At 41.6% G+C, this 25,282-nt stretch overlaps 1 protein-coding gene across 1 annotated transcript; it reads left to right on the top strand.

Moving 5' to 3' along the window:
- Positions 1–199: 199 nt before the first annotated feature.
- On the top strand, positions 200–20,253 carry DNAJB14 (DnaJ heat shock protein family (Hsp40) member B14). Its single transcript, XM_035112751.2, has 8 exons — positions 200–489; positions 10,390–10,564; positions 14,440–14,585; positions 15,923–16,105; positions 16,644–16,738; positions 17,494–17,603; positions 19,034–19,206; positions 19,689–20,253. The coding sequence occupies exons 1-8, from the start codon at positions 357–359 to the stop codon at positions 19,811–19,813; spliced, it is 1,140 nt and encodes a 379-aa protein (XP_034968642.1). The 5' UTR covers positions 200–356; the 3' UTR covers positions 19,814–20,253.
- The last annotated feature ends 5,029 nt before the right edge of the window (positions 20,254–25,282 follow it).

Raw genomic sequence — 25,282 nt, 5'->3', positions numbered from 1 at the left:
GCGCCTGCGCAAAGCGATCCTCGCGGCCGGTCACGGAGCCTGTCACCGGAAGCGAGAGCGGCGGCGGTGCTGGGCCCGGCCGGCTCCGGTGCGTCGAGCAAGCGGCATTAAGCCGACGTCGCTGACGGGAGAAGCGGAGGGCGATGCAGCGGAGAGCGTCCGCCGCCGCCGGCAGCGGCCCCAGAGGCGCGGAGTGAGGCGGCCCACGGAAAGACCCCGGCGAGCCCCGCTCTCGCAAACCCCGCCACCCCCGGCCTCCTCAGCGCCCCGGCGGCGCTCGCCCGCCCGCCCGGCTGGCCCCGTCAGGCGCCTTTTCCCTGCGCTACGGCGGGCGGAGGCGGAGGAAGGACAGGCCCATGGAAGGGAACCGCGACGAGGCGGAGAAATGCATCGAGATCGCCCGCGAGGCCCTGGAGGCCGGCAACCGGGAGCGGGCGCTGCGCTTCCTCAACAAGGCCCAGAAGCTCTACCCGACCGAGACCGCCAAAGGTGAGCGCAGGGCGCCCAACCGAGAGGACACCCCCCGGGGGGGGGGCTCTTGGCCGAGGCTGCGCGCCTCCCTCTGAAAGTTGGCCCTTGTATTTCGAGAGCGCCCTTGGGATCCCAGCATGGCCTCCCTTCACGGACAGGTGTCGGGAGTCTAGAAGGAGAAGAAATGGGGGGGGGGCTATAAGAAGGTGTCGGATACACTCCGTCGCCTCATCTCTGGGGTCTGGTCTCGGGGCGCTGTGTCGAGGGAGCCGGCAAGAGAGAGGGCGGCGTTTGCTGCTCTTGTTCTTTATAGCAGGCAGGGGGACCAGCCTTTCTCAGCTTTGGGTCCCCAGCCCATTAATGATCCTATTCCTGAAGCTGCTGCTAAAAACAGAACGGGCCAGGAGTCCCATCTGATCGTAATGAAAGAGGCTTGGACAGTATTAGGGCATGCCAACAGCCCCTTTCTTTTCTTTTCTTTTTGCACTTTCCATTTAGAATATATAAACATTCTTGGGAAACATCAGTGATGAGTGAAGCTCTTTGGTTAGGTTTGAAGTCAACTTGGTAATTTTGAGGTTTGGTGGTTAACTTTTTTGGCGCGTGGGGGACCTCTTGAGAGTTCCATGCTGAAGTATCGGTATTATAGAATCACAGAATTGTAGACTTGGGAGGGACTACGAGGGTCATCTAGTCCAGCCGCCTACCATGCAGGAATCTTTTGCCCATTGTTGGGCTGAAACTCGTGACCCTGAGATTAAGAGGCTTATGCCCATCACCTTGAACAGTGGTCCTGCTAGCTAGAGATCATAGGATCATAGAATCTTAGAGTTGGAAGGGACCCCAAGGGTCATTGAGTCCAGCCTCCTGCAATGTAGGAACCTCAGCTAAAGCATCCATGACAGATGGCCATCCAACCTCTGTTTAAAAACCTCCAAGGAAGGAGAGTTCACCACCTCTTGTGAACAGCTCTTACTGTCAGAATGTTTTTTTGAATGTTTAATGGATGTTTAGTGGTGCCCAGAAGTGGACACAGTATCCCAAGTGTGGTCCGACTAAGGCAGAATAGAGTTGTACTATTACTTACCTTGATCTGGACACTATACCTCTGCTGATGCAGCCTAGAATGGCATTAGATTTTTTTTTTTGCTGCTGCATCACACTGTTGACTCATGTGAAACTTGTGGTCCACCAAGACCCCTAAATCCTTTCCACATGTACTGCTAGTAAGCCAGATGTCCCCCATCCTATATTTGTGCATCTGGGTCTTCCTGCCTAAGTGCAGAACCTTACATTTGTCCCTATTGAAATTCATTTTGTTAGCTTGTGCCCAGTTCTTCAATCGGTAATTTTGAATTCTGATTCTGTCTTCTGCAGCATTAGCTACCCCTCCCAGTTTGGTGTCATCTGCAAGTTTGATGAACATCCTCTCAATTCCTTCATCCAATTCATTTATAAAGACATTGAAGAACAACTGGCCCAGAACAGAACCCTGCAGCACCCCACATGTCACTTTTTCTAGGATGACAAGGGACCAAACTCTTTGGGTTTGGTCAATCAGCTACAAATCCACGTAGTCGAAACAAAATTTAAAAAATCCTTCCAGTAGCACCTTAGAGACCAACTAAGTTTGTCATTGGTATGAGCTTTCGTGTGCATGCACACTTCTTCAGATCAGTGGAAGAAATTTTAAAATTTTGTGTCGACTACAAATCCACCTAACAGTTACCTCATCAACTCACATTTTATCAGCTTCCTCGCGAGAATATCATGGGGGACTTTGTCAAAAGCCTTACTGAAGTAAGATACAGTATGTCCACAGCATTTCCCTGATCGACCAAGTTTGTAGTTCCATTAAAAAAAAGAAATCAGATTGGTCTGGCATGACTTATTTTTGAGAAACCCATTCTGGGTTTTTAGTAATCACAGCATCCTTTTCTAAATGCTCACAGACCGACTGTTGAATTCTCTGTTCTAGGACCTTTCCTGGTATCAATGTCAAGCTCACCGGTTGGTAGTTACCTGTGTCTTCCTTTCCCTCCTTTTTGAAGATGGGGACAACATTTGCCCGCCTCCAATCTGTAGGGACCTCACCTGTTCTCCAAGAATTCTCAAAGATAATAGACAAAGGCTCTGAAATTACCAGTACATCCACAAGCTGTCTTGGATGCAGCTCATCAGGCCCTGGAGATTTGAATTCATTTGAAGTAGCTAGGTGTTCCCTTACTACCTCTTTTCCTATCTTTTCCTATCTTGGGCTGCAGCTCCCTCCTTACATCGTTTATTTTGTTATCACCAGGTTGGGCATCTCTTTCCTTTTGGGTGAAGACAGAGGCAAAGTAGGTGCATTTCTCTGTATTCCCCATGCAGAGGACCTACCATTTGCTTGTTCTTCCTCTAAGTTCAGACATAGCCAAAGAAACCTTTATTATTATTTTTAACCTCTCTTGTAAGCCTGAGCTCATTCTGTGCTTTAGCCAGCCTGACTTTTCCCCTGCAACTGTATACTCCTCCTTTGTGATTTCCCCTTTCTTCCATTTCTTATACATGCCCTTCTTAACTCTCAGCTCATCTGTAAGCTCCTTATACAGCCACACCAGTTTCCTTAGATGCCTCCCACTTTTCTTTCTTGTTGGTATTGTCTGCATTTGGGCCTTCAATAGTTCTCCTTTTAGAAACTCCCATCCTTCTTGGACTCCCTTCTCATTGAGTATTTCTGACCATGGGATCACACCAAGTAGCTCCTTCAGCTTTTCGAAATCGGCGTTCTTAAAGTCCAGACTGCGTATCAAACTACACTCAGTTTTCCCATGCCTCTGTTTCCTGTAACCCAGGAGAACATGGTCACTTCCTCCTAAGTTTCCGAGCACTTCCACTTCATCAATCAGTTCCTCCCTATTGGTGAGGACCAGGTCCAAGATAGATGATCCTCTTGTTGGTTCTTCCACCTTCTGCGAAATGAAATTGTCAGAGATGCAGTGGAGGAATTTGTCAGAACTTACACTCTTGGCACAGTTTGAGTCCCAACCATTATTGGGGAAGTTGATGGGAGTAAAGGTAAAGGATTAGCAACAACACCTGGGGACCCAAGGTTGAGTAAGGCTGCTTTAGACTATACTTCCCCAACCTAACGGTCTCCAGATGTTTGGACCCCCAACTTCCATTAGCTGCAGATAGCATATCCAGTGGTTGGGTATGGTGGCAGCTGGAGTCCAACAACTTCTGGATAGCTGTGGGGCTCAGTCATCCCTGCAGTGCCACCCAAAGCAAGTGTGTGTCATGTGAGCTGCTGCCTCTATACATTCATGCGCCCTCCCTTCATGGTACACAGTGGAATTGGGAACGGATAGCAGTATGGTCTAAACTACTGAGCCTTTTCGGCTTGCTAATCAGAAGGTCGGCAGTTCGAATCCTCATGACAATGCTGAGGTTCTGTTGCTCTGTCCCAACTTCTGCCAACCTAGCAGTTCGAAAGCACACCAATGCAAGTAGATAAATAGATACCGCTGCAGTGGGAAGGTATACGGCGTTTCCGTGCATTCTGGCTTCCATCACTGTGTCTCGTTGCACCAGAAATGGTTTAGTCATGCTGGCCACATGACCCGGAAAGCTGTTTGTGGACAAACACCAGCTCACTCGGCCTGAAAAGCGAGATGAGCGCCACACCCCATAGTCTCCTTTGACTGGACTTAACCGTCCAGGGGTCATTTACCTTTTACACAGTGGAGGATTGTGCTAACTGGATGTGTGAGGAGGATGGGGTGTGTGAATGACAAGTTTCCAAGTTGCCTCCCAGTGGTGATTGGCCCATTAGGGCAAATGGGACAATTGGCCCTCCAACCTCAGTCAGCCATGGCCAGCCCCAACTTACCTGTCTTTCTACTTAGTCATTCTAGGGGTGGCCCTGGCTGTCAGCTTCTACTTGCTTAGTCTCAGTGCTGCCATTGTAGAACTCAGCAGGAAGGAGAATAGCGATAAAACTACAGTAGATTTAGTTGGCTCTGCCCCTTTATTGGCTTTGGCTCCACCTGCTGTTTGGCTCTCCACTTTCCACCTTACCCAGTGGTTAGCAGTTGCCACTGGTGTCCCCATATCCTGAAACCAATCCTTCTGATGATACTATGTAGTATTTATAAGTTTCAACTTGTTTCATTCCCATTATTTCATTGATGGATTACAACAGCAACTCTGTAAGGTAGCTCAGAGAGTCAGTTGCCTAGTTACCTAGTGAGTTCACCTAAAGTTACCTAGTGAAGCAACCTTTGAACTGGGTACTCCCTTGCTATAGAAATCCCATTGACATGTTTCATAACTTCTATAGGATAATTAGCAGAGATGATTCTAGCCACAATTAGTAGGGAGTAGCTGTCATTAAATTTCACAGGTCTTACTTCAGTATCGACTCAGCTCTGCACTGTATTAAAAGTGCCTTAGTATACAGTATTTGCAACTCCCCCAGCACCAGCACCTTTCTTGTTATACCTAGGGCCTGAGCTAACTGGAGCCAGCACCATTGTCTCAGTTCTTTCTTTCTTTTTTGTTATTGTAAAAAGCAAAAAAGTATGTAATCTTGTTGCAAAAACACTTGGCAATACATGAATTGTACCTGTTGAAATTTTAGAGACTTGATCTTTGGGGTATATCTACACAACAAACAAACCAGCTGTGTAGTGCAATCCTATGCAGGACTTTTCAAGTGCCACTGAGTTCATTGGCATTTAGCCTTAAATAAGTGTGCATAGCATTGTAGCTGGGTGGTCTGGTTTAGCTGGTTTTGACTTCTGTAAGGGAATCTGTTTCCATGAGGCCACTGAGAAATGTTAATAGATTTCTAGTTTCTTAACTCTAGCTTGCTGACAGGGGATCAGTTTTAACTGTGGCAGTATGCAAGTTCAGGTTTCCATGAACTTACATGTACCGTATATACTGGACTTTTGTAGGAACTTTAAAAAAAAATGCAACAGGGTGACCTAGATTTTGCCCAAGATATATTTACTTATTTTACATGATTTTAGTTTCTTCAACCATGCATATCACTGAAACCCAGGTCACTCGAAATTCTACCCAGCCTCCATCTTCTAGATATTTTTTTCTATGTAAGGGTAACTTGTAATGGGAAAATTTTCTGATACCCTAGAGAGTGATCAAATTTAGCATGTTTATTGTACTTGTATTTAGTGGATACAGCAAAAATGTGAAGCTTCCAGACTTGCCTAATACTGTATTTGCAATTGGTATCCATTCATTGTTACTAGTAAATGTATAAAATGACATTTTTTCCCATAGAAAAACGAAGTGCTGGATTTTTTCTTCTGGAAAATTTCCCACCTGCACATCACTGAACTGTAATGAACTGTATTTTAAAAGCACAAATAAGACTTAACAGATAATTTCTTCAGTAAATGCCATCGTAGAATGTACACCTAGCTGAGCTGTTTTATTCAGAGATTCTCCAACAACTATGATCCAGCTGAAACATACTGCCAGACATTTTGTAAAAACCCTTGCTGCGTTCCATGTCTCCAGTATCTCAGATAAGCCAGATCAGCTCACCTGGGTGTGCAGTACTTATGGTAGCAGCAGAGTCTGCAGGGTTGTAAAATGTTCCATGTCTAAGTTCTTGCACTCTTAGTGTCATGTTTAAATTAGACCCTATAATTAAAAACCTGAGGAGCGGGCAGTTCAGTTTAAATTTCTCAAAAGAGCAGATTTACGGTACCTGAATAATTTAAGTGAATGGTGTGTGTTTACGTTCCCTTCTGAAAGCATTTACAGTATTCTAGGCCAGGCATGTACAGTGGAACCTTGGGTTATAAAAGCTTCAGGTTACAAACTCTGCTAACCCGGAAGTAGTACCTCGGATTGAGAACTTTGCCCCAGGATGAGAATGGAAATTTCGCAGCGGGAGGCCCCATCAGCGAAAGCGTGCCTCAGGTTAAGAATGGTTTCGGGTTAAGAACAGACCTCCGGAACGAATAAAGTTCATAACTCAAGGTCCCACTGTATATATGGCAGTATATGTCCTGGGGGGAAATCCTAAAAAAAGCTCAACAACTTCAATCCTCAGCAACTTTCAGGTAAACTTCAATCCCCTGTTCTAGGCCAACCAAAAGGCCTGATGCTAGTACGTGGGAGTTGCTCTTGTTTATAGTGCTGTTTACTTCAGGAGATATAAAAGCAGTAGTGCAAATTGCAGTAGGCAGTGGAACTGGATCTTTGCAACACATGTAACATTATCATTGCCCTGCTTCAAATCTAAATTTTTAGTCTTCACCAGCCATAAGAGCTGCAATCATGGCAAATAATCAAATCAAGCCTAGGCATACCTAGTTTTTGCATATTCAATTTAAAGTAAGTACTAAAGAATCCCTTTACCTTTAAGTTTCATAGGAATTCACTTTAATTAAGGAATTTGTCTTAATTAAAGAAATCTGCCTGAATAGAGTATCTGAATGAGGGATGTCATAGGGCAGAGATGGTGAACCAGAAAGGCACTTGCAGCAGCCCACCAGCTCTCTTTCAAATGAAGGTATCTTTTCTGCCTCTGGCGTAATGCAGTTCTTAGAAGGCCTTAGTGTTTGGGAAACAGGGGAGTGCTTAGAGTGGACCTTCTAGGAGTGGCTCCATGCCAGGGGGAGAAGATGCTCTTCAGAGATTGATATCTCAGAAGAACAGAGACAGTGTTTTTATTCCCTGTTGTAGTGCTAGGCTGATCAGCAGAAAGGGGGGGGGGGTGCTGCTTGAATGTTTCTGCCTGCCTGTGGTGTGCATGTCAGTGTGCAGTGACATGCAGTCCTTGAGGGGGAGCGATGGTGATACTACAGTATAAAAAATTATCACACAGCCTTCATTCCAAGTTCCCAGAGCAGGTTACAGCAATTAAAATACATATAATATTAAAAAGAGTTTAAACCAACCTTCAATGTGGTTTTTGGGCTGTAAAATGTTAGCCACCCTCCTCTTACAGGGCGTTGGCCCTGAAAATGTCAAGTAAACTTGTATCACTTTATTTATATTTATTTTAATTCATTTAACTCTGTTCTTGGAAGGAAGAATGATTTTGGGTGTCGTTTTAAGCCAGTGATGTTTCAGTTAGTTTGACTACTTTCTTACAGAGGTAGCTTGCATGCTTAAGACTGATGGGACTTCAGCAAATATTTTGCTTGCAATCTTTGATTCCCTGGAGGGACCTGTTAAGGGACTGTATAGCACCTGTAGGCCTATTTGTTCCTGATTTATTTGTGCCTTCTATGGGAGCAGAAGGATCTGTTCTTCCATCTAAGCAGCTGGTATTTTTGTTTTGTGCTTTGAGAAGCCCATGCTGTTTTTTTGTGTTTCCTTTAGGCATGATATGTCCATATGTACTGAAGAGTTTTTGGAGGTGGAGAGTTCTGAGGGATAATTTCAATCTATTTACAAATGAAAGCATCAAGCCAGGAATATGGGACTGTATAAACATGCCCTTTGACATGGTTCTATATAACATAATAGCAACCATACACAAGCAGAAGAATAGATTGTACCTTTCATAATCAACAGCAGACACAGCAAAGGGCATTGAAAGAAGCTTATAATTGTGGAAGTATTTCAAGGACTTTACAATAGTACAGTCTGGATTTGAATTTACTATATAAATAGCATTGTACAGTACTTTACTGGCCATTTCAATTCTTCCTTAGAGCACTGCATATGTCCACATCACTGAGGCATATTGAAGCAACTAATTTATATGGTTTATTTGCATATACTGTACTGTATATGTATACTAATGTGGATTATTTAAAAAATCAATTGGATATGTTTTGTCTTACTTAAAATTATTATTTTAATCTTCTAGTGAATTTGTATCCTTATTTCTGAGTTGTGAGTAGACATACTTGCAATAATAAGAGTTGCCATATTAGCATTTCATTCCTGGTACTTGAGGGACAGTCTTCCTGTTGGGATTGCAAACTGACTAGGGAAAACAACACCGACCTGGGCTGCTTTTGTGCTTTTAACAGCAGCTTTATTTGTAGAAATTGGCAGATGCAGTTCTTCATATCTTAGTGAGAAGGATTATAATGTTCTTAGACATTTTTAATAGAAATGTGAGTGGACTAGAAAAGATAAAAATTGGTAATCCCATTTCCTACCTACAATATTTGTCTTCACATGCTTCACACTAATACACTTTTCATTGTGTTTGAAGTCCTGTTAGTTTCAAAAATCTGCATTTTCTTAACAACTTTGATTAATTAGCAGTTTCCCTTCTGCATTTTTGGAGAGTAACTACAATGCTGTAATAGTAATGATCAACAACAACTTGGTAGAAAATAGTTTTCTTCTAAGGCTGTTCTGATTTAACCCATTTCAAGACAATGGCTGTATCTTACAGATCGCAAGCGTATTTGCTCAGAAGTGACCTGCACTGAATTCAGTGGGAAATGCTCCCTGATAAATGTGCTCAGGATTTTCCAGTCTTAAAACTTATTTTTACTAATTCAAGAAAGTCTTTTTAATCTAATATTAATATCATATACGTTTAAAATTACATTGCTTGGGAAGTTTAGGGCGTGAGTCAGTTGATTGCTTTAAATACTGTCAAAGATTTCATCAAGCCAGGAAGGAGGCCCTTGCGAAGGTGGCAGCTTATATTTCTTATTTTAGTAATTTAGTTGCATAATTGTATTGCCTGATGGTATCATCTAACCTATTCTATTTTGCTTCTTACAGCAAAAAGATCTTGATTAAACTGAAACTATAGGTTTCAGTTTTCAGGAAGAAATAACTCAAGTTTAACCCCTTCTTGAGAAGAGAACTTGGTTTTCCTTTCTGTCGATTTAATAATTTAGATGTCAGAACATAGTCTGAAATGGGCCAGAATCAACCTTTTTGGGTGCTACATTTCGCCGTGTGATTCTCTATAGAAGACTTTGCAGGCAGGACTGAATCAACCAGACAGTGTTGCCTCAGCAATTACTGTGAAATGATTGCTTTTTCTCTATGCCTTAAAAGCTGTGTATGGAGATGCAGGAAAAAATTATTTTCCTAGCAAAAAGGACTACTGAACTTACTTTCTGTGGTAATAGTAGCAGCATAGAATCATAGAGTTGGAAGGGACTCCGTGGGACATCTAGTCCAACCCCCTGAAATGCAGGGACTTATAGTAGCGCATAGGCACCTTTGTATGACACTCATGACACCAGTCCAGATGTCTTCATCATCATAACTACTCTCCATTTTACGTGCTTTAAAGAAATCATCTGAGGGTGTGTGATTGAGCTGTCTATAGCAGTGTGTCAGCACAAAGATAATAAACCACAGTAATAAACCAATTAACTAATCAATCTTCTGTACAATTCATCAGCTAGTTTGGCATAACCTCTTTCTATTATATGGGGGACAAGGATATTTCTTGCTGTGAGATCTGAGGTGGGGCCTGTGTGTATGAAGCAGTGGATCCAGCACTGCTTCCCTAACTTTGGGAAGACGGTTCTTCCTTCCTTTTCATTGTGTGACCTCCAGATTGGCATAAAGGAAGCTCGGGGAGTGCTGGTGCCACAGCCCTTCAGTGCCTTGTTTGGGGGCACTTGCAGTAGTTGGCATGAAAACGACTTGACAATAGCGTTCCATTAGCACTCATCTCTGATGGCAGAAAGGCACATATGCACTGTCTTAACTCCTTGGGAAGTTGGTGGGATGGTTCAAATTATGCTCTAAAATGCTATCCTATACACACTTACTTTGAAAGTAAGTTCTGCTGAACTGAGTAGACCTGCTGCATAGGAATGCATATGCATTGCTGCATAGGAATGCATTGCAAATATTAGCCTAGGAACATAATTTATCTGATTCTTTCCCCATTTGTCCTCAGAACGTAATCCCATTGGCAGTATCTTCAATGCTTATGTAATTTACACTCCTTTTCTTCTGTAGTGTTACTGGAAGCAATTTCAAAGAACGGGAGTGCTGCCGGGAGTGGTGCTTACTGTCGAAAACCAGCAAGTGGAAGTGATAAAAACAAACCCAATAGCATGAAGGACAACAGTGCATCTTCTGCAGGTGAAAGTGGGAAGCCCTACACCAAAGATCAAGTGGAAGGAGTGCAAAGGTATTGTTCTAAATAAACAGATTGCCTGTTGATAGTACTGATAATAAATTACAAGTTTATCTGACAGCATAGTGTTCCCCAACCTGGTGCCCTCCATCTGTTGTTGGACAGCAGTTCTAATAATACCTGACCAATTGCCATGCTGCCATGCAGGATATATTCAGGAAAAGAAAAAGCTGAAGAGTAAACCCTATAAAAATCCGAAGTGGAGTCTCTAAGGCATCTTGTAAGCTTCCTACTGGCAACTCCTGGTGCCAAGCTGGTGCAAAACATATTGCTGTGCTTTCCTTTGGATCACATCAGCGATGTCATCTGGGCAGGCCAGGACTTTCATACACACTGCCCAGGCTAACACAGTCATTTGACTTCACCCTCAGAGGCATACTCCAGACGGATGCCAACAACAACATTTGCCATGCTGACCGGAACTGATCAAAGTTGTAGTCCAAACGACCCGAATGGCACCATGTTGTGGAAGGCTGGTCTAGGTAAAAAAAGTACCTCTTCAGATGTTGCCAGTGTGATTTCAGCTTAAGAATATTAACTAAGCTGAGAACATCACACTGCTCTTTACAAAGGTTTTAAGTCAACCTTTTAGAGCAGTACAGCTGTCACTGATGTGAGAGCTAAACTCATGGATTCCATTTTTGAAAGGTCTCATAGTTTGAGCGCACTGCCGCTATGTTGACAGAATGCTTTGTCAATATCAGCTGGAGCCTGATGTAGCTTGTTATCATTTCAAACAGTAAATGAGATGGCTAAGAAAGTTTTGCCTGTATAAACAGCAGCTGTGTCAATATGTTGAATTGCTCCATATACTGAAGTGTTTTAACTTAATTCTACTATTAACATGGTAGGTGAAGAGGTCATTTCCTACTTCCTTTCCTTTAGTGTATGTATTAGTGACTCTTTCACCTCTAACCTGAATCCAATCAGCAATTAGATTATGAGGAACATGTGATCCTTGACCCAATTTGCAAGTGATAAGGAGAAAGAAAAGCAGGGGCATGGAGAGCAAGCCCAAAAGCAAGAGGGTGCACCACCCACTTTGGACTTTGGCTCCACCACCACAGGCTTCAGTCCTATTCACTTTTAGCATGCACACCTAATAGATTGCCCCAAGGGAATGTGGCCCTCAACAGAAAGAAAAGGTTCCCAACTCCTGATTGAATATCACATTGAAGCAAGTGAGATAGCTTTTCCAATGCAGGAGGAAAGGGTAAAAGGACCCTCAGCTCATGCCAGGGTCTTGATCTGGATTGGCCCCCATGCTTGCAATCTGTTGTACTTCTGGACTAGCTGGGGTCCCGTATGCTGTCAGCCATGAAAGTCGAGGAGGGGCAAAACTGAAGAAAAGAGTTCCTAGTGGCTGATGGGAATCTTCTGGGAGCCAGATATAGCTGGCAGGCAAGAGATTCTCCAACCATGTTCTAAAATATGATGGAAATGGTCTAGTCATGCATTTGCTTCATCCTGAGGTTTTTATTCTCATTTTTATTTATTAAATTTCTATTCTACCCTTCCTCCAAGAAGCTGACAGGGATGGACAAGATTTTTCTTAGCCCCAAGCCCCATCTAACTTAACAAGAGCTCTGCAGAGTAGGTTCAGCTGAGAGATAGTGATTGGCACATAGCCAATGAGCTTCATGGCTGACATAGATTTTCCTGCTTCTTTTCCAACATGCTTAACCTCTGCTCACTGAATATGACAGAAGTCATACCAACAACATTTGGATTGCATGTACATCACCTGAATGTTTGGACAATACTGTTAAGAAGGACAGGAGCGGCATATATAGAGCAGAACAATCTCCAAATGATTAGTTTTAGCATATTTTTGCCAGGTTAGAATCTAATAATGTGTGTTGATAGGCAGAAATATAAACAAACATTTTAGTTTCTTCCCCATCCTATACACAAGAGAGAGTGCTTGTAGTTCTTCAATAGAGTGTTGCTCGGTGACAGTATGGTTCAACTGGGAGCAGTGCAAGATGCAATAACTCTTTACTGATTGCATAATGGTTAAGCAAACTGAACAGAAGGCTGCTCACTTTATTGCACCAAAGAGGTCTGGTGATAATGTGTTCTCATGTGGGCAAAATTTCATTTCCAAGTTTCTAAAACAAAAAATATGGGCTTAGCTTTCTAGTAAAGAGCTATTATCTTCAAAACCTGCACAATGGCAGCATAAAAGTGAAATGGAGATCTTTCTTATTGTAATGCTGGTGTCTCTGGACTATCTATCACAGTATTTTATCTCATTAAGTAGGAAAAAAAACCTGGTGGGTTCATCATTTTCATAACTATTATTACTAGGAACTACTACATTATCAGATCAGTGTTGCTCTGAATCACAGTGGGATTTTAAAAACCATTTTTCCGAAATATCAGTGCACCTCCAAAATATTTACCAGTTGTCCTTGGTGCACTTTTAATTCCTCTTCAAAGAGGAGCTGGAACCAAGATGAGACTCCAAGGAGTGCACTTTCCTTGTTGAAGAACTACAACCACTGTAAATCAATTACCCTTTCAGGTTCCATGCAGATTCCTTGCTTGTTTTGTTAAAGAAATATTCAGAGATTTACAAATTATTTCACCTAATGGAAGTTTACCAATTCTTTCTTCAGTATAATGAACTGTATCTGTCATGCATTATTGATATTCATTCATACAAGCAAGAGTTCATGAAAATGATTTGCCTCTTGTTAATACATAGATGTATCAAAGTACTCATCTGTTTTAACAGAAGAATTTTGTTATTTAATCTTTAGAAATCGCTAATCTATCTACTGCTAGGTGTTTCCATAATATTCCCTCCTATGCTTCTTAACACTTTTGTCCAAACTTTCAGTTAAAAATGTACATGCAATTCAAATATTGTGGGTATAGCTTTGACCCACATTTAATAATTGTACCTTGATAATAGAGGGACCCAGGTGACGCTGTGGGTTAAACTACAGAGTCTAGGGCTTGCTGATCAGAAGGTTGGCGGTTCGAATCCCTGCAACGGGGTAAGCTCCCGTTGCTCGGTCCCAGCTCCTGCCCACCTAGTAGTTCGAAAGCACATCAAAGTGCAAGTAGATAAATAGGGGGGGAAGGTAAACAGCGTCTCCATGCGCTGCTCTGATTCGCCAGAAACAGCTTTGTCATGCTGGCCACATGTGGACAAACGCTGGCTCTCTCGGCCTATAGAGCGAGATGAGCGCCGCAACCCCAGAGTCGGACACGACTGGACCTGATGGTCAGGGGCCCCTTTTACCTTTACCTTTACCTTTACCTTGATAATAGTAATAATTTCACAAGTCAGCTGCTGGATTCTATGGCAATAAGATAAAAGTGTCCTTTGGTTTGAGGAGAAGACACAAGAGTGTTGCTTGCAAACTGCCATCATTTTTTTTAATCCATCCCCGTAAGAATAGTTGTGCTGTTTGTCCCTGGAGTTTATCCTTTATAGTCTCTGGTGTTTGAAGCCACCTCTTTCTTGATGGTTACATCATTGACCTCATAATGCTTTTGCCATCATGAGCTGCAAAGTTCATGCTATGTAAAGGGAAAAGAATAAAAACTGCTGCACCCTTAGATGGGTTTTAGGTAACTGTAATATTGGATGTGTGTGTGTATAATTATCTGGGATTCCTTTGTTAACATTGCTTTACAATAAAATATATTACCAATATTAGGCATAGTTCTACGTATGGATTTTCCAATGTATGTGTAATATTACTGCTAAAAAGGGGGGTGGAAATTGAAATACTGGTACTGTGGTTTCTGTGCATAACATGAAGCTGTTTGAAAATGAACTTTTCAAATTGTGCTTTAAGAGTTGATAGTTGTGTTTTAAAATTGAAATTATTTTGTTTAATGACCTCTTGCAGTATAAAAAAATGTAAAAATTACTATGAAGTCCTTGGAGTGTCCAAAGAAGCAGGTGAAGAAGACTTGAAGAAAGCTTATCGAAAGCTTGCTCTGAAGTTTCATCCGGACAAAAATCATGCACCAGGAGCAACAGAAGCTTTTAAAAGTAATATTTTCTAATTCACTTGTAGAAAGAAAACATTTCAGGGGCAGGTGTATCTCTTCTGCCCAACTGGTTGTGTTAATGCACATCCTTTTAACAATGGGTTGGATCCAAAGGTGCCCTTTTGTAGCTGCAAAAGGATGGCTTTTTACACCTTGCACTAAGCTGTACACCTTGTGGCCAGAGCATTTTATGTGACAATGAAACTAAATCTGTGATCTTCTACTTCTGCAAGTGGAAGGATAAAAACTGCTGTAGAAGTAACTTATTGCAGGCAACTCTTCCAGGAGCACCTATGCAAATCTTTTAAAAATAGCACTGGTTGCTATTTTCCTCCCATTTATGGCCCTTTGGTTGTAGCTCAGTATATTCAGATCCTCATACACAAGGCGGAAGATATTGGGTTGTAAAAGCAAACCATCAGCTATGTACTAACCTTGATATAGGTGTGAAAGGAACCTTACCAGTAATTTGTTGGAAACATGGGCTGGAATCCAGGCTACTGGGAACCTTGTTTCATGTGCCCAGGGGGTACTGGGTTTGTCAGTCTTGAGCAGGGTCCCTGTATGTTGTTTCAAAGCATTTTTAAACAGTTTGTGATGCGACATGAACACTTACTATAGTGCAACCTTGGTTGTCAAACATAATCCATTCTGGAAGACTGTTCAATTTCCAAAATGCTCAACAACCAAGGTACAATTGCTGGTTAGCAAAATCCTTTGGAAAAATAGAGAAATGCGCCTCGGAAGCCGTTCGACTTCCGAGGTGCATTCGAAAATGGAAGCATTCACTTCTAGGTTGTTGGCATTTGAAAGCCGAAACGTTCGATTTCCAAAGTGTTCGAAAACTGAGGTTCCACTGTATTTAAATTAAAAAATCAATTGGGCACAGCTATGGTCAAGCACTGCTTGCACCAAAAGAACATAAGTTTATATGTTACCGAACACACTTTCTGTTGTGATACCTATTTGCATTGTTATTTATTTTATTTATAAATAAATTGCTTCCTATGAGGCATCCCAAAGCATTTCACAGTACTATTGTCATACTGGTATCTGTACTATATATTTGTTTCCATTTTTCAAAGGGGAAGGGGAATGGACAACAACAACTCTTTACTCCTTTTAGACTGTTTGGCATGCATCAACCCCTATACATGTATGAGACTATGTCCAATGTTGTCTATGTGCAGTGTGGAAAAGTGGCTCACTGCAAGTCAGGCAGTCTGGGTCCCTGTCTGACCTGTGAATTAATAAAAGTACAATGTATCACTCCCTTCTCTGTGTATCTAAACTGTTTCTTTTCTCCCATCCTTCTTTCCCCTGCACTCTGCATTTCAGAGATTGGAAATGCATATGCTGTGTTAAGCAATCCAGAAAAACGAAAGCAATATGACCTCACAGGCAGTGAAGAGCCATGCAGCCATCCTGGCAATGGTAGATTTAACTTCCACAGGGGATGTGAAGCAGATATTACTCCAGAGGACCTTTTTAACATGTTCTTCGGCGGAGCATTTCCAACAGGTATATTCACTGATCAACTCGCCTTAGCTCACCACTTCCATCTCACTCCCTCTGTATCTTCCTTCCCATTCACTTGTCAGTCCCAAATATCTCCCACTTCCCTTTCCTCAGGTAGCTCAGCCACCTTGAGTTGTACACATGTATTAAATGAATGGAGTGTACGGTAAGTGCTTTTGTAACTGATTAAATCTGTTCTAGCATGCTCAGCAACCATTGCCTCATGTACGATGGTACAAGCAAGGTTCTCATACAATGATATCAGAGCTCCCATGAACTATTTAATGCTTCCTAGTGCTTTGCTTAAAACCAAAGAACAAGTTTGGGAAACTTAAATGCTTACCTTGCCCACTAGCAGCCAGTGGTCCAATAAACTGTTAAGCCTTTTTCTTGAAGGTGCAATATATTGTACTAATTAGCATGGCATTCTGCATTGCCTATAGTGTTGCCTCAAAACGAGTACAGCTGAGTATTTACTTTTTCACCTTGTAGTGTTTTTTCTGCTCCAAATACAATCTTTTAAATATTTTCTCCCCTGTAGGCAGTGTGCATTCATTTTCTAATGGAAGGTCTGGCTACAGTCACCATAATCAACATCGTCATAGTGGGCATGAAAGAGAAGAGGAGAGGGGTGATGTATGTTTGTCTTTTGCAAGAACTTATATTTTTTGAAATATCCCTAGAAGTAATATTAATGAGCAGCATGCCTTGCAGTTCTGTTATCTAAATGACTGCCTGTTTAGTAAACAGATGCAAGGAAACAGTAACAGTTAAAAACCTAATTCCGAATTTTCTGAACTAGTGTTATCTTATTTTAATGGAGGAATCCTATGCATGATGTTTACTCAGAAGTAAGACCCATTGTGGCTCACCCCCAGGTACCACTTTATAATATTAGCCTACATTAGATTTTGGGCTACAGTAGTGACATTGGATGGATAGATAGATAGATAGATAGATAGATATAATTATATATGCAGGATGAACTTTATAAAGAGGAGCTAGCAGCAGCTTGCTTTTGCTCCTCTATGGGAATTCGTGCAATTCCTCTAAGCCAGTGGTTCTCAAAGGGTGTAGCGATTCACACTAGTGTGGCAGAGAGGAAAAAGTTGAGAATTGCTACTCTAAGCCATGGCTTCACATGAGGATAGGCCACGAAGTGATAGGTTTTAACAGTATGAAGTTAAAGAAAGACTACACATAAGGCAACTATTCTTTAGTGCAACCTATCTCCTTCCAAAGCTTTCAAGAAAGACTGGATAGGAATCCACTACTGTATAGGTCTTTTGGGGTGTATACATATTTCCTGTCTAGGAAAGTGGTGGTGATGGTGGACTAGATTCCTTCCAAGAAAAACAAAACACCCTGTGATTTGCTGTTTCCTTCTCCAGGGCGGCTTCTCTATGTTCATCCAGCTGATGCCAATTATTGTGCTGATCCTTGTCTCTTTGCTGAGCCAGTTGATGGTGTCTAACCCTCCTTACTCCTTATATCCAAAATCGTAAGTAGTACTATTAATATTTGTATGGTTTACATGGATATTTAAAAATACCTCTTATGTTCCTGTATTTTTTTCAAGCTTTATGTATTCCAGGGCTTTTCTCCTTTGTGTGCACCAATTCAGAAATGATGAGGAAAGAATTGAAAAGCAAGAAATGCCCCAATTACCCCCTTGAAAAACTAGCTCAATATAGAAGCTCAGTTCTGCTGAACAATGGCTTATTGTGGGTCTGTGCTAGGTTTACATCACTTAAGTCAGTGTTGCTAAGGGTTTCTATGCCTTATTTTTTTCCTTCACAGCTTCACTAGGAAAAGAGGCCTTAATGCTTTCTCACATGGCTGTCTTTGACAAGATTTGGACAGTTTGACTTAGAATATCTTTAGGAAAGTAGATTCAACAGAGGTTAAAGTAGAGCTTACAGTGAAATTTACCCATTTGGTTGTGGTTTAAACTACAGGTAGCAGCATGATGCTGTAAATCAGTGTTTCCCAACCTTGGATATCGGGCTGTTTTTAGACTACAACTCCCATCATTCTTAGCTAGCAAGACCAGTGCTCAGGGATGATAGGGACTGTGGTCTGAAAACAGCTGGAGACCCAAGGTTGGGAAAACACTGATGTTTTCATGCTAATAGTAGATTCTTTGTTAATAGCTAGACTGTGGTTGCATGTGTCAGAGGCCAGGACCGCCTACCTGAGTGATAGCCTCTCCCTAGAAGGTGAAAAGTCCACAGCATTACTAGCTTCCAGTTTCCTATGGTAATGGAAACCACTATCTTAACCCGGCTGGCTCTGTAAATATAGGCAATTAGGAACTTCTTAATTTAACACTTTAGTATGAAAATATTTTTTCTTGTATATTAATAAAAAATGAAGCAAAGGTAAAGATAGGGGACCTCTCCAAAATGAACTGTAAAATGCAATTCAGTGTAAACAAGTGTAAAGTGTTACATGTAGGGGGGGGTCATACTTTCACACATACGTTCATGGGGTCTGAACTGGCAGTGACTGACTCAGGAGTGAGACTTTGCAGTTGTGGATAGCTTGATGGAGATGTTGATCCAGTGTGCAGTAGCTGTGAAAAAGGCAAAGTGCATGCTAGGATATTTAATGTGGAGCCTTCTAATTAGGAGCAATCTAACTCAAAAGAATGGCCACTTCATTGTGATAAGCTCTAGACATATTTTAGCAAACCAATGACATGGAAGGTATAGAGTTTACAGAAAATCAGACACCAGATATAAGACATTATTTACAACATTGCTGTTTCTTGCTTTACAGACATGGCATATTGGTGTTGTATATACATAAAGACATTCGTGAAAACTCTTATGTTGCAATGAATCTGAAACCCTCTTTGATTTTTCTTTGCTAACAACAACATTGGGGACAGTGACACAGGCTGACACTTAGTATGGGATCTCTTTACAGGGGTTCAGGACAGACCATTCAGATGCAGACACAAAACTTGGGTGTTGCTTATTATGTCAACAAGGACTTTAAAAATGAATATAAAGGTGCAAATTTGCAGAAGGTGGAAAAGAGTGTGGAAGAGGACTATGTGTCCAATATTCGAAATAACTGTTGGAAAGAGAGGCAACAAAGTAAGTGGACCTTATGATTTTTCAAAAAATAAAAGCATTATACCGAAATAACATCTATCTCCAAATAGAATGAGATACTGGCATGGATCCTAAGGGAGTTTTCCCCCTTTTCAGGGGTTTGTGAGATCCAGGTTCATTTTCCCTAAACAGCACCCACCTGCCCTGTAATTGATGTTGCATTGAATCCTCCGCACACCAGCAGATATGCAGGGAACTCACTTGCATACTTGAACCCTGCGTAAAGCAGAACTGAAACCCCTGCCCATTGGTTCAGTCCTGCTGAATCAGATTCTTCCACCCACACCTCCTGACACATCAACAGGAGCACCTAACTGCCAATTACCAACTTGGATGGCTTGTGGAAGGGCAAGTGCTCCTGTGCTTAGGTCCTGCTTGCAGATGTATACGTTTTATGAAATAAAGAAATAACATTTTTTAGCTATTGCCAAGATGTTTTATTTACTTTGTTTTTGTTTTTAAAGAAACAGATTTACTGTATGCAGCAAAAGTGTACAGAGACGAACGTCTTCGAAGGAAAGCAGAAGCCATCTCCATGGACAACTGCAGAGAGTTAGAACGATTGACCAGTATCTATCGGGGAGAATGAGCTAGATCCTGAAATGTACTGCCTGTACATGCGCTCTCTATGTATAAAAAGAAAAATCTGTAAACTGAGAAAATACTATTCCATCATGAAAAGGAAGAGGGATGTAAAACTGCTGTCTAGCTGTTTCCAAAAACCTTATCCTGAAGTACCAATATAATTTAATAGCCTCTTAGTCTGAAATATATGACAAGCTCATATATTTACATCATTGAATTGTCATTTAAGTTTTACTCCCAGAGCTTCTGTGATTTTTTTTTCCTACAAGAAGCAGCTCCAATGTGCTGCTACGCTTGTGGAGATGTAGACATAGTGGTTCTTCTTCTGAAATACTTGCCATGTAAATATGTGTGGAAAAGAAGACTCGTGTATATAAAAATGTTTAAAGAAATCTCAAAGGCATTTAGATGCATTAAACCCTTTAATCTCATGGATGGAACAAATAGTATGACTACATCATTCCTTATTCAGATGTTGTGTGTGGAATTGAAAGAAAATATGAACAATTTTCTCTCTGCATAAAATCTACTAGCTTGAAGGAGTATTTTTAAAAAAGTAATTGGCCATGTGGATTTCTTATGAGATGATTGGATCAGACTGGCTGATACCAGAGTTTCAGCATTCATGCTGTAGTTTTAATGCTGTATATCTAAACAGTGACAAACCAGACATCTGTACCAGACTGTTTCTTGCTAAGCGGCACACTGGCACCAAAAAAGTGAAGTGCACAGATACTGCTTTTAGTACTTAATCACATTCTGTTTTGGTGTTCCAGAAAAGAGTAAGGTGTATTTAAGCAAGTGCTGCTGTACAACCCACCTCTCCATATTTTTTAGTTTAGCATAACTTAGGGTCACGTGCAAATCCTTTAGAAATGGAAGGTGTTAAATCCACTTGCTAAATACACAAGCATGCTAAATATACATTCATAGGCTGCGTCTCTTTCACTAAAAAGCAGAGAAAATAATGGAGTGGCAATTTTAAAAAAAGTTGGGGAACTTGGAAGTTGTGTTAATGTACAACTCTGTTTTCTGTGTAGGTATCAACAGTTGATCAAGCCACTTCTAGGGCATTATCCAATGTCACACCAGTGGATATAATGGGATTTTCCTTTCCCCCATAATTGACTCAGAATATTCCCACCTCTGGAGCAGATTTTGAGGGTGTGAAGGGGAGAGAAAAGGATTAAGTCCTCTTGCACAAGCAGAAGTCCACTGTGCAAGGATAACACTGTTGTATGTCACCTCTAAAGTTCAGCCTTGTGCCTTTGAACCCTTTGCTGATAGTTTTACAATTAGCTTGTCTATGAATTGCTGCTTTAAGCTGTGGTTTTGGTTGTTGACAAGAGCTAAGAAGCCACAGTTTCTGTTCAGATGTTACAGGGTAGATTTTTGTACAGAGAAGCATTGAGATCACTGGTGAAAGAAAAGTGCTATAGTTATCAGTGATCATATGTTTTAAAAAGTATTTAGTCACTTTTGCTGGTGTAAATTTAATATGCAGTTTTGGAGAAACTTTAAACAGGAATCTTGGTGCCTGAGTTCCAACTTTAGCAAACCTTTGTAAGCTATTTTGCATCTAATACTGCATATAAAAATATTTATGTTCCATTTGTTTTGTTCTAAGGGCAGTGTGGTTTATCTTAGAAAATATTTACTTTAAAATGAATCTGCAAGAGAAAAAACTATTTCTACGTGTTAATGGAAATATAGTACCTCAGCTTATCCCCCCCCCCCAGTGAAGCTAGTCATTGTAGTCTGATGTATACAAAATTCGAATTTTAAAATAGATTAAATGTTACCTGAGTGGTTCGGAAATCTGTTGACCTTGATTTAGGAGACCACATGAACACAGAGTTTGATGGCTGAATACAGTGGTACCTCGGTTTGCGAACGCAATCTGTTGCGCGGAGGCGTTCGCTCGCCAAGGCATTCGCTCGCCAAAGGCATGCTTCTGCGCATGCGCGAAGCGCTGATAGAGCGCTTCTGCACACACACACACACACTGCGCAGATCGCTTCTGCACATGTGCGAGCATCCGACGCTGTGGAACCCGGATGTAAACATTTCCGGGTCCGCGGCATTCATAAACAGAGGTTTTCGTAAATGGAGGTAGGCGTAAACTGAGGTTCCACTGTACAGAGATGTTGTTCTGGATTATAACTGCTTTGCGTAACCTTTCCTAGATGTTTATGACTGTTGCAGGTAGAGAAAGAATTGTGGTTGGAACAGACTGACTTGTGTAAGACAAGTAGTATTAGGCACAGGGAGAGTGTATCCAAAGTGAGCTTCAAAGAATATGTGGCAGTTGAGCACTTTAATCAGTTTTCCCTCATTCTTCTCCCAGTTAAGCTACGGGGCAAACAAAAAGAAGCCATGCAGCAGTACCTAAGCATCTTTATATGCAAGGTTCCATAAGTGATAATCAGTAGAGGTTCCCAAAGCCTGTATTATATGTGAACCCTGTGAGATTATTTTGTTTTGAAGATCACGCAATTTGTATTGAATTGCAAAACTAATGTTGTATACTTTCTGATACTTAGAATGTACATGCAGTATCATAACTTGAATAACGCCCCCTCTGCCCCACCCACTTTAATTTGCCAGTCTTCCTTGCATGAACAAAATGGTAGAGACAGGCATTTTCAGTATGGGTGGAGCCAAGGTGCCTTTTGGATTTCTAGCAAAGTAGATATTGTAGGTTCCATTTTTTTTCAAAAGCTTGGGACATGCCTGGAACTAAAATATGCCTGATTTGGTTAACGTATTAGATTATTCTGCAAACCTCTTTTACTTGGAACTGAGTTCTCCATTCTTCCTAGTAATTTAATTAGGATTACATTCTTAGATACATAAGTCACATCTGTGCATGGTTTGTTTGTCTTGCAGGGCCGGGGTTCTTGACCAGGGTTTCTTGATTGGACTTGATGTTTCTTTGAATTTTTGACAACTTCATTGTTTTTTAGTGGCGCTGCACAGTATGCTGCCCATTATTTTCTGAGTGATGAGGTTCCCCAGATCAATTTTCCTGAATTAGCAAAACTAAATGTTGCAAGAATAAATAAGCAGTTATTAAGCTTTGGAAAAAAATTTTTTGCTGGTAACCAAAGGTTAAAATACATTAATGGTCTTCGGTTTGGTTTTTGGAGAAGCTTACCCAGGATTCTGCCATGAGAATATTGGTGAAGGAAGAAAAGCTTTCCATCAATATGCTTCTTCTCCTGCCACACTACAGGTGCAGCAAGAATGTAGGGCAGGCATAGGCAAACCTGGCCCTCCAGATGTTTTGAGACTACAATTCCCATCATCCCTGACCACTAGTCCTGTGAGCTAGGGATGATGGGAGTTGTAGTCCCAAAACATCTGGAGGGCGGGGTTTGCCTATGCCTGATGTAGGGAATGCTATAGGCACACACAGTACTGTATTTGTGACAGGCGGCAACCAGAAACAACACTTTTCACTCGAGTAAACGGAAGGCCACACTAGTACTCACCCCATCAATAATTGGACCTACTTCCCATGATAAAAGCTATTCTCAAGCAGTTAACACTGCCATTGTAAACCTGTGGGGATTGGATACAGAGCTGTTCTTGTCCTTGCAGAAGGTTCATCTGCTCATACATGAGGCCTATCCTGATTGCCATTGATTCTAGTCTCCTTTTTGTCACATCCCATGCCATCCAAACCCTCAGGAGCAGCGGGGGGGGGGGCAGGTTGCAGAGAAAAGGATTGGTGGTAAAGTCCTCTTGTGTGTAAACTGACTTCCACTTGTGTATCTTTCAATCCAAGTGGTAATATTGAAAAAGTACTGAAATGTACTTGGAGAATGCTCATACTGATTACAGTTAAACTTCTAACTCTGCAATATTTGCTGAACTGGGTCAACCTTCTGTAACAACCAAGACCTGGAATACTAGATACTTTATTTTTGCAATGCAAATGAGTGTGTCTTACTCACAGCATAAAGTCCTCCATTTTTAAAAGTGGCCTGAGAGATCTGCTTTTAGTGTTAAGATGTCATTCTTTGATTTTGTTATTGCTGTTGTACATTGTTGTTCTCCTTAGACTTTCAGGAAACTTTTTTTGGGGTGGGGTGGGGGGTGCTTTATGACCTGTAATTGAAAAATACATTGTCAAGCAATATGTTTAATTGAAAACACAAGCAGCCTTTTCTTCTTAACATATATCCTTCTCCCATAGTTTTAATTATGGGTTTGTGATGGCATGGGAAATAGTCTCTTTGCAATTAGAATAGTTTAACTCTATAGCTTTCATGCCTCAGATTCTCATGGCCATGATACCCTGATGTGTTTGTTTTTGTTGAAAGTTGCCATCAGGCTCTGAATATAATTACAGCAGCTATGCTGAAGCAGCTGGCATTAAACTTCTCCATAATGGGGTTTTGGGGGGGGCGGATTTGGAGACCAATGTGTCTCTCTGGTTTCAGATAGCACATGGGTTTGTTGTCGTTGTTGTCTAGTTGTTTAGTCGTGTCCGACTCTTCGTGACCCCATGGACCAGAGCACGCCAGGCACTCCTGTCTTCCACTGCCTCCCGCAGTTTGGTCAGACTCATGTTGGTAGCTTCGAGAACACTGTCCAACCATCTCGTCCTCTGTCGTCCCCTTCTCCTTGTGCCCTCCATCTTTCCCAACATCAGGGTCTTTTCCAGGGAGTCTTCTCTTCTCATGAGGTGGCCAAAGTATTGGAGCCTCAGCTTCACGATCTGTCCTTCCAGTGAGCACTCAGGGCTGATTTCCTTCAGAATGGATAGGTTTGATCTTCTTGCAGTCCATGGGACTCTCAAGAGTCTCCTCCAGCACCATAATTCAAAAGCATCAATTCAGGTAGACGAGTCTAAAAAGCCCGGGACACAAACTTTCATGGCCCTCCAGCAGCTATGGCAGCTTATTTAGGGTTAACTCTAGAAGTGTATACAGTACTTGATTCTGACCAAGCTAAGCCTCCTGATCTATATTGTGCTCTAGGAGGCTTAGTTTGGTCCAAATGGAGAATACACCTTCAGAGTTAATGCTAAATACATTTCTTCTGGCAAAGGAGCCGCCTGAAGATTTGTGTCCCAGGCTTTTTATCTGAAACCAAAGGGGCACATTTGTTGCCAGATATGAAATACATTGGTATTTTGGATAGGCGGGTAGGAGAGCTGAAAAGAATGCCAATTTCTCACCCTGAATCTATTAGCAAATTCCGCTTTAGATTTTGGTATCGGGAGTGATTTATACTGGACACAGCAGAGGAATAATTACAAATGTCTTGTATAATTTAGCCCTTAGTACCCGCTATCTACGCTCTAGTTACATCTGAAGCCCTTGAAGATGCCAGATTTGATTCTTTAATCCTGAGTGAAGCTGCACAGAGTTAAGAGTATCAGTACTGTACTTGGTTTGATTTAAGTAGTTCATGGATTGAACTGTCATTTACTTATTTCTTAGCCATCACAATTCTCCTTATA

The sequence above is a fragment of the Zootoca vivipara genome, chromosome 9 (assembly GCF_963506605.1).
Source record: "Zootoca vivipara chromosome 9, rZooViv1.1, whole genome shotgun sequence".
Lineage (NCBI taxonomy): Eukaryota > Metazoa > Chordata > Lepidosauria > Squamata > Lacertidae > Zootoca > Zootoca vivipara.
The sequence above is the reverse complement of the archived record's forward strand: the minus strand, read 5'-3'. Positions and strand labels throughout refer to the sequence as shown.

Excerpts from the sequence above, each read along its gene's own strand:
- DNAJB14 (XM_035112751.2), top strand. The coding sequence starts at position 357 with ATGGAAGGGAACCGCGACGAGGCGGAGAAATGCATCGAGATCGCCCGC. Across the intron at positions 14,586-15,922 it reads AGCAACAGAAGCTTTTAAAA|AGATTGGAAATGCATATGCT; the intron begins GTAATATTTTCT and ends TCTGCATTTCAG. Across the intron at positions 19,207-19,688 it reads TTGGAAAGAGAGGCAACAAA|AAACAGATTTACTGTATGCA; the intron begins GTAAGTGGACCT and ends TTGTTTTTAAAG.